The sequence below is a fragment of the Pogona vitticeps genome, chromosome 11, assembly GCF_051106095.1.
Source record: "Pogona vitticeps strain Pit_001003342236 chromosome 11, PviZW2.1, whole genome shotgun sequence".
Classification (NCBI taxonomy): Eukaryota; Metazoa; Chordata; class Lepidosauria; order Squamata; family Agamidae; genus Pogona; species Pogona vitticeps.
In genome coordinates, this window is record NC_135793.1 from 3542661 (window position 1) to 3558489 (window position 15829).

Sequence of the window (15829 nt, forward strand, 5' to 3'; positions counted from 1 at the left end):
GCTATTAAAATGCAGCTGAACCTGTGACATCCTAAAAATCTTCAGTAGTTTAAAACAAGTCTAAGACAGATTATGAAAATACCGTATTCTGCATCCTTAAAACACTTAAAACAGCAGTCCTGGCTGGGCGTTCCCGGAGACAGATAATACATTTTGGGGCCTTGGGGAATTATGGGGTAAGTGGCTTCATCTGATCAGAACCCCCTTCAAGTTCCCTTTTTTTCTCCCCTGAACAGCCCACTCTTTGTAACGTGGAAGATTGGTCGAGATAAGCGATTGCGTGGATGTATAGGTACCTTTTCTGCCATGAACCTGCATTCAGGACTCAGGGAGTACACGCTTACTAGGTAAGATTTGGGACTGTGGTTTCCCCCCCTCTCAACTTTGCATATCTGAGTGCTCTGTGTTTTTGTTATGCTATCAAACTGGTATTCTTAACTTTTGCTCCTCATTAGGCTTTTCTCAGATACTGGTGCCAATATTCCACCCCCCAACCTTGCTGCTGGATCTCCCCACCCCCTTTTCTAGTCTGAAGTGCTTTGTGGCATGTGTGTAACCGACCTCCATCATATCATATTTTTTTCTTCAAACAGCAGTGGGTTTGCTTACAAAAACAATAACCAGCCACTGAGGCCAGACCATGGGGGAAAATATCAGTGTTTGTGCATTTTGGTTGGACGTGTTCAGAATTCAGAAACAGCAGGTATTCTTACCTCTTCTCCAGCAGGTGCTTTCAGTCAGCTGCAATTAACTTAATCCTACAGATTTCCATTACATGTTATTCTACAGCTACACCTTGTTCTTGAGTGGGATGCTGCTGGACTGGGGAGGTAAGTAATAAGAACCCTTCACTTCCTGGCATCTGATGTTACCTGTAAGTCACGCCTAGACTGAAACACCTTAGTATTTCCATGTCTCTGTAGCATAGTGGCTGATTAACACATAGAACAACAGAATTTGTTCACTGGTCTTCACTATCATTTCACTTGGGTTTTCAGGTGCACTTTTTGTTTTCTGAAGAATTTATCTATGCATTTGCTTAAGGTATATCCCAGCTTTCTCCAGGGTAGCTCACAACGTGATTAAAAAGCAGAAGCACCTGAAACCACAATAGGTGATCGATCATATTAAAAAGCCAGTAAATAAAAACATTGAAGCAAAAATTGATGTAGAAAGAACAAGGAAAAGGTTGTGTGGTCTGTAAGGTTGCACAAATCTGGGGGTGGGGGGGTGGGGAGTGATGCCTTTAAAAATCAAACAGATTGCAAGATTTCATGGTGAAGATTCCAGTTCTTCGGGATTAGCACAACCCCTTAATTGACTTAGAATCAATTTGAAAAACGCATGAGGGTAGTAGAGTCTCCTTTTCAAAAGCTCTTTCCTCAGAAAACAACCAATTGTCAAAAAGCTATACAGAATGTAAAAGTGTCCATCTGCTAGAAAAACGACAACAGTGGGCCAGCCTTGCTTCCCTTAGAAGGGAGAAGGCCCTCTGGCTGGGTTTCGCATGGGCGCAAGAGGGGCCTGGGGCTCTTTTACTCCGGGGCTTGGAAGCAGCCATGAGGTGTCTTGATTCCCAAAGACTGGTGGGCATGTTCTCCTAATAATTTTGACTTCACCTTTAAATGCTGCGGTGTGTTGATTAACATGCCTTTCAGTAGATTGGAGGGCCTCCCTGTGGAGTCAATGGCTAAGGAGAAGAGCCGGCTGAGATCGCCTGGAGCATGAGTGGGTCCTTGAGATTGTTGTGCCCTCTCTTGCTGTGGGCAAGCAGCCCAGTCCCAGAGGGCCACCAGAAAGGAGGCACTGGCAAACCAGTTCTGATTACTCCTTGACGAGAAAAGCCTGGGAGGATAGCGCTAAGTTGAGATGGGACCTGACAGCACGTAATTATCATTATTAGGAGGAAACGGGTGGAAACATGCTCCTGTCGGCATTTCCACCCAGCTTGGAACAGGAACCCTGTTGTCCTTTTCAGGTTTTGATAGTGGGGCCAAAAGGTTTCTGAAAAGGAGAAGACTTCCCTCTCTCATCTCTCCGTGTCCTCAAAGAGCCAGGCTTGCAGGTGTTGGAAGATTCTGCACAAAACCTTCAGCACTGGGGTCAATTCCCCAGGTACTGTGTTGGGTTGTTTTAGTTCAGTCCCAAGTGTGAGCTTTTGAGCATGAGAGATGGGCTGTCCTGGAAGATGTAAAGAGAAATTGTGTCTCTCTTCCCCCCCCCCAATTCTTCACCCAAAATTTTTGCATTGCACAAGAAAGCAAGTTAATTTGTAAACATCACCCTTCAGTCCTGATCTGTCTGTCCTCTCCATGGAACCGGAGAATAGACCAGACCAGATTCCTCTTCTCGCTCCTAATTTTCTCGCCCCTCCACCTGCTCGATATTTTGTGCAACCTTGAAACACACAGTTAATTGTCAGGTTGTTCTGAGGGTATTGTTGCTGGGTTTGGGGTATTTTTTTTAAAAGTATAATTTAATTTACAAACTTGATTTATATGCTCTTGGAATTCTCATAACATGTGGAAACGACATTGTTATTTCTGGGTTAAAATACATTTTGCTTCCCAGCTGATTGTATGCCTATCAGATAACAAAGCTAATAGGTTGAGTCCCTGCAAGAGGGAATGATGTTGCATATGACTCATTATTTCTTCAACGTGGTTCTCCATGAATCCACACTAATGGGTTAAGTCAGCACTTGTGCTGGCCTCTCGGAATCTTCTAGAGCTGCAAGAGAAAAGTAACAATGTTCAGGTTGCCCTGCACTGAGCATGCTCAGCCCGCCAACGGCTCAGTTCCTTTTTTCCGCTTGTGAAAGTTGGAACCTCTCGGACTGAGCTCCTGTTTTTTTGGCTATATTTCGTGTTTTACACTGACCGGACTGAAAATCGTTGATCTGCCTGTTGTTGCCCTGACTCTGGACTGGTTTTTGACTTCGTTTTTGCCTCTGGCGGTTTTCCTCAGACCTTCTTTGGCCTAATTGGCCTTTCAGGCCACCCTCTGAGGCGCCACGCGCCATTTGGTCATACCGATCAACGGTAATTGGCCTCCTGCGGTGCGCCACGCGCCTACCGGATTTCTTCAATTTTTCGCATCCGGTGTCTTGGCCTACCTCCCTTTACCGGAGACTCCTAGTCTACTTGCCTTCACCACGTCCGTCGAAAGCTCCATAGTCTTCGAGACTCCTGGTCTACCGGCCTTCACCAAGCCCAGTAAACGCTCAGTTACTTGGGACTCCTGGTCTACTTCCATCTACCGGTTAGTCTATGCCTCCAAAGGACAAACCATCCCCGAGGAGAGGACCCTTTCGCCTCTGTACCGCCTGTTCCCGGAAACTCCCGTTCCAGGACGGACATTCTCTTTGCCTGTACTGCCTTGGAGAATCCCACTCCGTGTCCAACTGTCGGCACTGCAAAAGTTTCACTAAGGTGACTCTGAAGGCTCGGCAGCAACGTCTTAGATATTCCCTTTGGAAACAAACGTTGTCGGCCTCTCAACCATCTGAAATGGAGGTAGCCCAATCCTCCTCCTCAGTACGGTCGGAGATTAGGGTAGTCCAATCCACCTCATCGGATACCGTCCTGGACGTCCCTAAAAAGGCGAAAACCAAATCCAAGACGAAAACCTCGTCCAAGAAGGTACTTACCTCAGCGTCGACTGCCTCCATCTCTCCCCCGAAGCCGGAGCACCTGAAAAAGAAGAAGCAAAAGCTGAAGGGAGCATCGACATCGAAGGAGGTTACTTTGGTAGTGCCTCCCATCTCCTCCTCACTCCCTTCTCCGTTCCTGGAGGACTCTTCGAGGGACCGAGAGTCCGCGTCGGAGCCCGGAGCCTCTCTTCCTCCACGACAAGAACCATTGGTCGTCGTCGAGAGGTCTCCCACGGCAAGCCAGATTGACAAAATCATCTCTGGCTTGACCGATGCGCCTCGGAGCCCAATTCTACCTGGGCAGGCGTCTCGATCCCGGTCGTCTACACCGGGATCGCCGGCTACTAAGTCTCCGACACCCTCTCCGAGGAGACCGGGGGACCCGAATGTACCGGCCCCTCCTCGACGCCCAACGCTTGAGACCGAGGAGGACACCATCCCTAAGAAGCCTAAGCGCCATCGTAAGCGAAAGCGTACTACGGATGGTGATAGACGACGGAAGCATCGACGTCGAGAGTACTCTTCATCGGACTCCGATGACAGCCATGAGAGACGGAGGTCTCGCCGCCGTCATCGACATAAAAGGGACTATACGTCTGATTCCTCTTCCACGTCGAGGGATAGACGGCATCGACGGAAGAGGACCTACTCTTCCTCTTCGTCTACTTCCACCACGCCGCCTCCAAAAAAGGGTCGACGTCGAAAGCACCTTCGCCCAGATAACGAGGACCGCGCTACTCCGGCGGAGGGTCGGTCTACCAAGCACAGTGTCCCGACACCGACACCTACTGACAAGCCCGCGGCGCCTTTACCGAACCCGAGTAGACCGTTACCCACTAAACCTCCCAAGCCTACAGAGGGCATACCACAGCCTGTCGCCCCTCGGCTTTTGGAGGAGGAGGATGAACCTGACTCGGTTTCCTCTTCTGAACACGAGGACGAAGGTACATCAGACGCCTCCTTGGAGACACCGGTGCCTGCTGAACCTTTGGGGTCTGATGCGGCAGATATCCATCCGTCATCTCCATCGGAGGATTTTTCATCGTATCCTCAGATGGTCGCGAGAATGGCTGCTACCTTGAGGATGGAGGTGGAGAAATCTCCTTCTCGTGAGGATGACCTCATCTTTGGGGACATTCACAAGGACAGGTCTCGTCCAGTCAGCCTGTCTTATGTACCAGAACTCATGGATCTCATCACTGGTTATTGGGACCATCCAGCTGATTCTCCCACCTTTTCCAGGAGGACTGAGAACATGTATCGGGTCCATGGCCCGAAAACAGAGTGCCTTCTGAAACACCCAGCCCCTAATTCTCTTGTGGTGGAGTCTAGTGCGGGACGTTTGCCCACCAAAGGTCATCCGACTCCAACTAACAAAGAAGGAAGAGACCTCGAGGTGCTTGGAAGGCGGCTCTACTCAATGACCACCTTTGCCCTCAGAGCCCTCAACTACTTGGTGGCCATGGGGGCCTATCAAAAACAACTTTGGGCGAGAGTACTCCCAGCGCTCCAAGTGGCACCAGAAGACATCAGGCAAGTATGCCTCGATGCTTATGCTGAGGCACAGACTGTCTCTAAGCATCAACGTCTGGCTTCACGGCATGTGGCAGATGCCAATGCTAGAAATCTGGCATCTATCATTACCTTGCGGCGGCACGCCTGGTTAAGGTCTGCCAACATCTTGGATGACATCAAAGTCAGGATTAAGAACTTAGCCTTTGATGCTACTGGTCTTTTCAGCGAAAAAACGGATGAAAACTTGAAGTCCCTCCACGAGAGTAAGAAAACGGCAAAATCTTATGCCATACAGCAACAGCCGAGGCCTTCAAAACCTCACTGGCGCTCCAGGCCTCAACAACAGTCGTACCAGCAAGGCACAACCTCCACTTATCGCCAGTTCAGGCCACAACCCCCTGCAAGATCTTCTCAGGCTTCTTCCTCCGCCTCTAGCTTCAAGACACACAGCAAACGCCAGTCATTCAAGCCTTCTGGCCGGAAGTTCAAACAATACCTTTGACTTCCCAGTCAGCATCCGAATCCACCACCCTCTGACTCGCCTCTCTCCTTTCCTTCAGAACTGGTACAAGATCACTCGAGACACCTGGGTCTTGAACATTATCAGCTCCGGCTACCGCCTGGAGTTTATAGAATTGCCTCCTCTAGGATGGGTCAGGCATACATCCTTCGATCCCGTCCTAGAGGAAGAGATTCTCACTCTATTACAGAAGCGAGCCATCCAGAAGGTACCCTACAGGGACATCCTGAACGGGTTCTACTCCCGATACTTTGCTGTTCCAAAGAAGGACGGGGGTCTTCGACCCATACTGGATTTGAGAGATCTCAACACCTACCTCAATCCTCGGAAGTTCAGGATGGTTACCCTGGAAGGGATCGTCCACCTGCTCAAGAAAGGAGATTGGTTTGTAGTGGTGGATCTGAAGGATGCTTACTTTCATGTAACAATCCACGAGGCTTACAGAAAGTACCTTCGACTGATCTTCCAGGACACCATATACCAATTTGTAGCCCTGCCATTCGGCCTCTCCACCGCCCCACGGACCTTTACCAAGTGTATGGCCCCAGTGGCAGCTTATCTACGTCTCCAGGGGATCCAAATTTACCCATACATCGACGATTGGCTGATCGTGTCAAAGTCCGAACACCAAGCCTACCAGGACACTCATCAAGTTCTGCAGACCCTACAGGCCTTAGGCCTATCCATCAACTACGAGAAGTCTCATTTACGACCCTCTCAAGTGATGGACTACATAGGGGCCAGGCTGGATGCCGTGCAAGCCCGTCTGTTCACACTTCCAGAACGTGTCTACAAAATAAGAAAAGCAGTTCTGAGGTTCAAGCCAAGGAGGACAGTATCGGCAAAGCTAGCACAACACCTGCTAGGCCTCATGGCCTCAACAACGGCCACCTTGCCCCATGCGAGACTCAAAATGCGCTCTCTACAATCTTGGCTGATGGCCCTGTTCAACCCTGTGACAGACAGTCATCACAAGCGCCTCAGGGTCACTCCAGAACTTGCAAGGCAATTACAGTGGTGGCTCTTTCCTCCACATCTGCTAATCGGAAGGCCTTTTCGTCCTCTACAACTCACCATACAGGTGACAACGGACGCCAGCCCGATGGGATGGGGAGCCCACTGTCTACATCACCAGATACATGCTCTGTGGTCCCCGCAGGAAGCATCCCTGCATATCAACCATCTGGAGATGCTGGCGGTGATAAAGGCCTTCAGGGCGTTTCTCCCTCTTCTCAGGGGCACAGCTGTACAGGTAGTAACAGACAATACCACCACGATGTACTACCTGAACAAGCAAGGAGGCACAAGGTCCAAGTCTCTGCTGTTTCTCACAGTACATTTCTGGGAATGGTGCTACCTGAGGCACATTTTTCCAGTGGCTATCCATGTGGCCACATCAGACAACCAATTGGCGGACGAACTCAGTCGTCGCCCGTTCCAATCCCACGAGTGGCAACTGGACCAGAAGGTATTCACCACCCTTTGCCAACGATGGGGACATCCACTGGTGGACATGTTTGCCACGCAATACAACACGAAGTGTCCACTCTATGCGTCCCGCGCGGGCAGAGGACAAGGCTCCCTCGGAGACGCGTTCATGGTACCATGGAAGAGAGGCCTCATCTACCTGTTTCCTCCTCTGCCACTCCTTCAGAGGGTCATAGTCAGATTACTACAGACGAGGGCAGAAGCAATACTAATTGCCCCTTGGTGGCCACGTCGACCGTGGTTCTCCACTCTGTCTCAAGCGTCAGTGGACAGGGTGACTCTTCCATTGCAGCCCAACTTACTCACTCAGAGCGGAGGGAATGTTCTCCATCCAGACCTCGATGCACTCCACTTGACTGCGTGGAGGATTTCCCATCATTGACAGAGGTCATCAACAAGGCACGGAAGCCTGCCACTAAATTACTTTACAACTACAAGTGGAGAAATTTTCTCAGATTTGCTGAGGAACGTCGGCTGCATTCCTCACCTGTGGCCTTATCGACTCTGCTGTTATACCTCAGGCATCTTTTCGATTTGGGCCTGTCTAAGTCAACGCTGAAGGTCTACACTGCAGCTATTGTGGCCTTTCAACCTCCGGGTTCAGAGTCATCCAGATGGTTCTCTCACCCAACCCTTAAAGCCTTTTTCAAGGGACTTGACAACATGCGGCCTCCAGCTAAAAGACCGATACCTCAGTGGTCGCTGCAGACTGTCTTGCATTGTCTTACGCGGCATCCTTTCGAGCCCATGGCCTCTTGTGACTTGAAATTCTTGTCCTTCAAGACACTGTTTTTGGTGGCCATTACTTCGGCTAGGAGAGCTAGTGAGTTAGCTGCCCTACGTGCCGATCCTCCTTATTTGCAATTTTTTAAGGATAAGGTTGTCCTTCATCCTGATGTGACTTTTCTGCCTAAGGTTGTGTCTACCTTCCACGTTAACCAGCCGTTGATATTACCAACCCTTTTTCCTGATGCAGTTACAGAAGTCGAACGCATGCTCCATGCTTTAGATGTTCGTAGAGCACTGGCCTATTATGTTACCAGGACTAAAGATTTCAGAAAGGCCCATAGACTGTTTCTTTGTTTTTATGGGCCTCGCAAAGGCTCTCCTGCTTCCTCCTCTTCCCTCTCCAGGTGGCTAGTCTCTACCATTTCTCTGGCATATGAACTGCTGCAGAAACCTGTGCCGGAAGGTCTCAAAGCCCATTCCACTAGGGCCATGGCTACATCTACGGCCCTGCTAAGGGGAATCGACATCCAAGAGATTTGTCGGTCTGCTACTTGGTCCAATGCTTCTACCTTTGTTACCCACTACAAGTTGGACCTTCGGGCTAAAGCAGAGACGAAATTTGGAAGGGCTGTTTTGACTTCACTGCTTCAGTGACGGCCCACCATCCTGTAAGTGTGCTTGCTAGTCACCCATTAGTGTGGATTCATGGAGAACCACGTTGAAGAAGGACAGGTTACTTACCTGTAAACATGGTTCTTCAAGTGGATTCTCCATGAATACACACGTCCCGCCCGGCCTCCCCACTTGCCCGTCACTGAGGAGTGTTCTGGGTTCCAACTCTTCACATGGCGGACAGGGGGAACTGAGCCGTTGGCGGGCTGAGCATGCTCAGTGCAGGGCAACCTGAACATTGTTACTTTTCTCTTGCAGCTCTAGAAGATTCCGAGAGGCCAGCACAAGTGCTGACTTAACCCATTAGTGTGTATTCATGGAGAATCCACTTGAAGAACCATGTTTACAGGTAAGTAACCTGTCCTTTCCCAGCCTGGTACAGTCTGGGGCGTTTGTGACATTTATAAGAATGCAAAAATGAATCAGTTTCTCTTTGGTGGGTCTGGCAGTTGTGAACCTTTGGCCAGCATTTTTTTAATGAGACCTTGATTAAAATCTGGCAGTTCTGCCGGGAGAAAGATGGGATATAAACATTTAAAAGAAAATTTTAAATTGTTGTGAAGGCAGTGCGTAGTATCTATAACTCCTTAAATGAGAACAATATTAGAGCCAGCAAAGGAAGCAACAAGCTTAATTTATCCCTTTAATTTCCTCCATTGTCCTGAAGATGAAGGGCAAATCTGGGGAGGAGAATACCAAGGATATATTCGCCTTCATGTGTTATCTTGTAGGGTTGGTGCTAGTTTCTTAGGAGTTAGAAATATTTTTTTTTCCTAAGGTTTTATTGAAGGGTATGTTACCTCTGGGAAATTAAAAAAAGATCATTCTTTTTTATTGCTAATACTTTGTATTTTTGATAATAATAGCTGCAACTGTCCAAAGAAAACACCCATATTCCAATGGATAGGAATATACCAGTTAATAAAATTCCCATGTTTCAGAGAGCAACGTGAATTTGTCTACTTTAGATTGTCCATAAGGCGTATTGTTGGGCACAATGTTTTTTTTTTAAATGACCACAGTTCTCTTGGGCTTGCAAAGCACTGACCAAAACATCAGAAATCCTTCCTCAGAATGCCCAGCTTTCATGCTCCCATGTGCACCCAGGTGCGTCACCAATGAGAAAACACTGGAACCCGTCTCTCCTTACGTGCAGGCAGTCCGAAATAATCCATAAGAGCAAAGATGGGATCTGTTTGCTTTTTTGCCTACCGTTTCCACGATTCTAGTTAGTTCGGTCCCTCAGCCATCCTGACGGTAGGATTCTGGGACCTGTTGTCTAAACTGACAAACATTTCTCATCTCCTTTCCAGCAGCAGAACTAGCAGATGTGTTGGGTTATGTATAAAAGCTGCACAGGTTTATTTTAGTTCAGATAGTGTTACAAGGTAAAGCTTAGCCTAGCTCTCTGAGTTTATTTACTGGAATAATCCTCTGAGACTCTCGTCATATCCTGTGGGACTTGAGCCAAGCTTGGGAACGAAGGTAAAGAAGAGGAACAAAGCCATAATTAACTGCATGAGAATTGCTTTGCTGAAGGACACCAAGGGGACTTCTGATCATGTGTTCTTCTTTTAACAGCAGTAAAGGAGTGGTTCTTCCTTCTGCTGCAAGAACCTCCTTGAGGCTCTGATCCAAATCCCAACAAGGGCCAGGTAGGCAGTAATGCAAACTGCACATGTATGATAGGACTAAAGTCACTGTTACCTATTGGCTTGTCCTTGGACCTTGGGAATCAGACAGATGATGGTTTTGAATATAACAATTCTGTTCTTAGGTGCTAGCAGCCCTTGATAAGGATTTGATTGAATTCCTATGTCTTCTGTTAAAGCTGTCTGGACTACCTCTTGTGGCAGTCGATTTCATAAACTGCCTTATTTAAGTGTTGTATGAAAGCTGAGCCAGTGTTAGACCAGTGGTGTAGACATACCGTTCTTCCATTGTGGTTAAAAAAAAAGTTCAGTGAAACTCCCAGTCACAGAGAGGTAACTTGAGGTCAGAGGGAAATCAATCTTGCAGTTGTCCTCATGTACCTAGCCATGCAGCCGGTGGCTAATACATGGAATATCGAATATAAGAGACATATAGCTTAGAATGCAATATTTAACAGTGGTAAACTCAGGAATAACCCTGCCCGACCCTTAGCTTAGTGTGCCAACTTACTTTTGGAGTGGCTTTCAATATTATGAACTCATGAACTGTCCTAGGATTTAGAAACTTTACTTACAAGTACTAAAAGCAAGTATGAAAATTATTGAATAGTCTTGTAATTAAACTGAAAACCATTGTTACATGAATCAGGCATCAGATAATTCATTGACCAGGTAACCTATTTGAACGCTCTGCCTTACTTACATTTTAGCAAACTTACCAATTAAGTTACTCAAAAGGTAGGCTTTTTTTTCTGCTGAGGGCATAATATGTTGGATAAGCTTTTCTTGCCATATCATACCCTGTTTCCCTGAAAGTAAGACCTAACCTGAAAATAAGCCCTAGTATGGTTTTCAGGATGCTCGTAATATAAGCCCTACCCCCAAAATAAGCCCTAGTTAAGTGAAACTCCACCCTTGTGCAGCAACCAGACGAAGATATAACTGTAAAATAAAACACCCCCTGAAAATAAGCTCTAATGCGTTTTTTGGAGGAAAAATTAATATAAGACCCTGTCTTAGTTTTGGGGAAACACGGTAGATCTTAGGAGATTTTTTAGCAGTTACAGGTAACCGAAGGTATGATTCCTCATAGCCATGGAATCTTAACACTGATTTATAAAATTGCAGTTAAAGAATGACTAGAATCCTGTTGTATAGTTACATGAATAGCAAAAAATTTGGACACGCATTGCCTCAGTTGAAGAAATCATCATAGACATTATCTGTTGCGTGTTTATTCATGCAACTTTGCATGCAACAGATAATGCCCATGGAGATTTCCTACCATCTAAATGTTATGTCCTTTGCATGACTGCTCAAGAGACTTCCCACCATTGCTTCTTATCCATTTTTATTGTACATTGCTTTGGGTCTCAAGGGTAGTAGTAGTTTTTCGAAAGGCACTCTCTGCAAGACTTAATGAACAGAGAGACTACCATTCCCTAATGCCTTGCAGTTCCCATGGAACTTCGAAAGTCCCCCTCATGTTTCTTCCTTAATGACCATCTTCAGAGAACGTCTTGGCAAGGAACAGGTTTGGTTGTTTTGTTTCTGTTAAAACTGCCAGAAGCCTAACTGGGAGAATTCCTGCTGAATTATGGTAATTGCAGTGGAAGGGGAGGGGGGATCCAGAACTCCTGTGCCTAGGTACAACTTTTCCCTTTTGCTCCCTTCTCCCACTGCTGTTTTGGTCAGAACAGGCAGCATATATGTTTGGTTGCTTCTTTTTTTTTGTTAACAGTAGTCAAAGTTCATGCAGAAAGAGACATAATAATTAAACTCATTATGAACGAAGTTTGCAGTCTTCCCAAACCTGAGAACAAATCAGCTGAACATAGTGGGATGGTGCGGCAGTGAGATCATGACCACGGTCCCTTTGCATAAAATTTAACAAAACAAGTAATTAGAAAAGAGTGCAAGATCTGTGCTTATGAAGTACAAAGAAAATCTGGCAAGACACCAAGTATAACAGAATATGGTCAAGACCATAGTTCCTCCTGCAAATGCTGGTAGAGCAGCCCCCATTCAGGTTGCTAGTGCTAGCCACTGAGCCACATCTTCACAGAAAGAAGATAAAGGAGGCAATATGGATTGAGCAGTTCAAACCAGGTGTCAGTATAAAAGAAGAGCTACCATAAGCAGTTGGGTACCTTGATGTAGTTTTAGATATATTCTTTCTGTTACAAGGCTGCATTCCACCGCAAGTGACTACAGTTGATGTTTTAGATCTAAACATTTCCCTCTGAATATTTTTTTAATCTGCTAAATTCTGCGTAAATTTGCTGGTCGTGGTTTTATTGCTGAAGACTGAGGATACACACTTAGCATCACCAGTGTAAGGATTCGTAGTTGGACTTTTCCCCTGACATTTACTTGCCTCTTGGAGTGATTTTTATCTACCCCTTCATGAGGCTTTCAATCAAGGTAGACGTTTTGTTCATCTTATAGCTTGCAAAGTAAAAGGGGAAATTAGTTTAAGAAAGATTTGGACCACGGTAAATCCTTCACTTTGATTCATTTGACCAACCAAAGGCCCATTACTTTGGACCTGCAACACGAAAGTACAGGCATAAAAGAAGCATGGATATAGTGGCAACGTGGCTTGAGTTATGTCACAGAACTGAAGGAGGGCTGGGTCATCTCCTAGACATTGCTGGGAGCAGGGTGACCTAGCAGCTGAGATGGATAGTAGCAGGAAACAGAGGGACATGAGAGTGATTTTTAAAAAAGGTAGCACAGGTATTGCCCATTTCTGAGCTTTTAACCATCTCCTCTGTGCTGTTTATTCTGACGGATCTAAATAACAAGGAAAAGGAAGAAGACACAAGAAAGAACCAGGAGAGAACAAGCAAAGCAAACAAGGAACTAAAAATTGGGAAGCTTAAAACAAGTTCCCAACCCTGGATATTTGCCTAAGGTTCATGCTGGCCACAGCTGAGCTTCAGCCAAGACGAGAGGTGGAGATTTCGATCTGGCAGAGTTTGAATGAGGTTTCTCTAGGGATTACTCATCGACGCAGTCCGGTTGTCTAGGGAAGGGCTTACCTTAGCAACAGAATGATAGCTAAGAAGATCAGCACCCTGGGTCTCTCGCCAGGGTTTACTCAGAAAGGAAGAGATATGCAAATGGGGGTGTTTCTATACTTGAACTTGGTGGCTTCAAATGACGACAGCTTAGCAGCCAGAAGCAGGGACACGGGACATTTTGCCAGAGTGCCCGGGTGGATTTCCCCTCAGATTATCTCTCTGGCCAATTAGGCGAGGCATCTGCCGGATTTGGTGGATAGCACTTGGCATGTGGCGAAGTAGAAGGTGTGACGTTTTTATAGACATCCTGCTTTGTGATGGCAGAAAGTCATGCAGGCCCTACACACGCCCTGACCTGCTGCTGTACTTGAAAGACGTGGGTGGATTCAGCTGGACACATCACACAAGCCTGCCAGTCTTCTCTAGCAAAGGTAGACACACAATCCATTCCCCACCCCCTCAGAAACATGGAAGGTGCTGTAACCCCACATTTCCCAACCAGCTTATCCCTTCAAATCAGACCAAAGATCTGTCTCATCCAGCCTTTTGCCCCCTCTCCTTGGCGGTGGGGATGGCAACTGCAGTCATCATAAGGCGAGTGCCGTCGTATCCTTCTGAACATCAGAACCCAGCCTCTTTCTTCGAAGATCTTTCAGTGTTTGCAAGATCTTGATGGTACAGAGTGTTCTGCGTGCCTTCCTTTATCATTCTCAGTATTGTTAGAGAAGATGTTCATTTGGGAAGCTGTGCAGGTGATCTTTCAGAGAAGCGTCAGTGGTTTTACTCTTCTTACTAGTGCTTTCCACCAGCTAAATCCTGACAGACCTGTAATCTCCCAGACCCTGGTTTGTGACGAACAAAAAGTACATTGGACGTCTTCCAGTCGTTCGATGAGGGGGCTGGTTTTTAGAAATTGGCAGTTGTTAACAGATCAACAATGTCATATTTCAGTTCCTTTTAATATTTGTCTGGCAGTGCCATCTGGTCTCAACAACTTGTTAGCTTTGTGTTTGTGGCTTATTTCTAAGTTCATTACTTCTTCTTAAAGTTTTTTCCTTTATGACATCTTAGTTACCTATCCCTGAACCACTTTTTCTCTCATTTAATGTCTTGTGACATCTCTTTAATGTGACTGGGGGGAGGATAGCGCTTTCCAAATACTTGAAAGGTGGTCCTAGAGAGGAGAGGCAAGATTTGTTCTCGATCCTCCCAGAGTGCGGGATGCATAATAATGCGCTCAAGGTACAGGAAGCCAGATTTCGGATGGATATCAGGGGAAGCGTCTTAACTGTTAGAGCAGTACGACAGTAGGACCCATGACCTCGGGAGGTGGTGAGTGCTACAACACTGGAGGCATTCAAGAGAAAATTGGACACCCATCTGTCAGACCTACTTTGATTTGGATTCCTGCCTTGAGCAGGGGTTGGACTTGATGGCCTTCGAGGCCCCTTCCAATTTAATTATTCGATGATTCTATGACTATGACTGAATAGTGAAGCAAAAATTAATTCCATTCATCTGCCCTTTCCGCCGTCCTTCAGTACTCTGTTAATTCTTCTTGACCTCTGATCATCATCTTCCTTTTTCTGGCTGGTTTTAAGTTCTGACACGATAGAACTTTTGTTTTCTGTTCTTTTTGTTACTGACATTTTGTTTTACTCAATGGATCAGTCGCTCAGTGATTTGGTTAATTGATTGAGGAAAGGGAGTCATAGGTGAGTGGCGGAGAGTGTTCTTTTTTATTATTCATTTATTTTATTTAAAATATGTTTACCTCAACTAACTGGCTTACTGCCAACGTAATTGTACAAGGTTTTGGCCAGAATGTTAGGAGGAGATGTCACCAAGGAAGTGTGGTGATTCTGGAAGCATGTTGAGTTTTTCCCCCTACACACGTTGGCTATGCTGGCAGAGAAATAGGGAAGCCTTGGCTTTCCAGAGCTGCTTGGGACTCCCAGTTCCTGTCCGTTCCAGGTAGCCGGCCCCTGGATGCCGTGCTAGAGGTTACCATTCAGTGACCCTTGGAGTCCCTCGGGTTCCCCAGCCTTTGCAGTAAATCCCCAGTGTGGGTGCACGCAGTAGCCCATGGCTCTCTTCATCGTTTGTACATGCCAGGGAAGAAAATTGAGCCAGATTTTTGTTTCATTTTGGTGCATGCCCAGTTTGTCATTAACCTGCAGAGCACAAATTGGTGAAACTCTGGTTTGCCACAGAAAGAATCCAGGATCTGACATTTGTTTGCTTAGCTGTTATTTGCTAATTCAGGGGGTTACTCCTGGTCTGTGTGTAACAACAAACCAGGAATTTCCTAATACGAAATGACATGATAGTTTATTCCATGCTTCACCCAATAACGTAAGGAAGAGGGAGTGCTGCTGCTAGAGCTTTGGGGCTTCACTTGAGTAGAGTAGTTAATTCTCCTTTCTGGTTTATCCTCATGTGAACTCTTGCAACCTGTCTGGGAGGTTTGACTTGCCATCTTTAAAAAAACCATACACATTACAAATTCTGGTATGTTACATTAAATAGATAATACAGTATAGAAGATGGAAGTACTCTTGGTGGTCTCGTCCTA

At 46.4% G+C, this 15829-nt stretch overlaps 1 protein-coding gene across 8 annotated transcripts in view; it reads left to right on the top strand.

Moving 5' to 3' along the window:
- AMMECR1 (AMMECR nuclear protein 1) overlaps positions 1-15829 on the top strand; it is a 99303-nt gene that overhangs the window by 50933 nt on the left and 32541 nt on the right. For 6 of the 8 annotated variants that reach the window (XR_013538797.1, XR_013538799.1, XR_013538801.1 and 3 more), the window contains exon 3: positions 237-347. The exons of the other annotated variants lie outside the window; for them this stretch is intronic. Coding sequence is in view for 1 of the 6 variants with exons in the window: in XM_078380781.1 (XP_078236907.1) it covers positions 237-347 (111 nt within the window). In the remaining 5 variants the exon portion in view is untranslated. The remainder of the gene's footprint in view (positions 1-236; positions 348-15829) is intronic. 8 annotated transcript variants of the gene reach the window in all.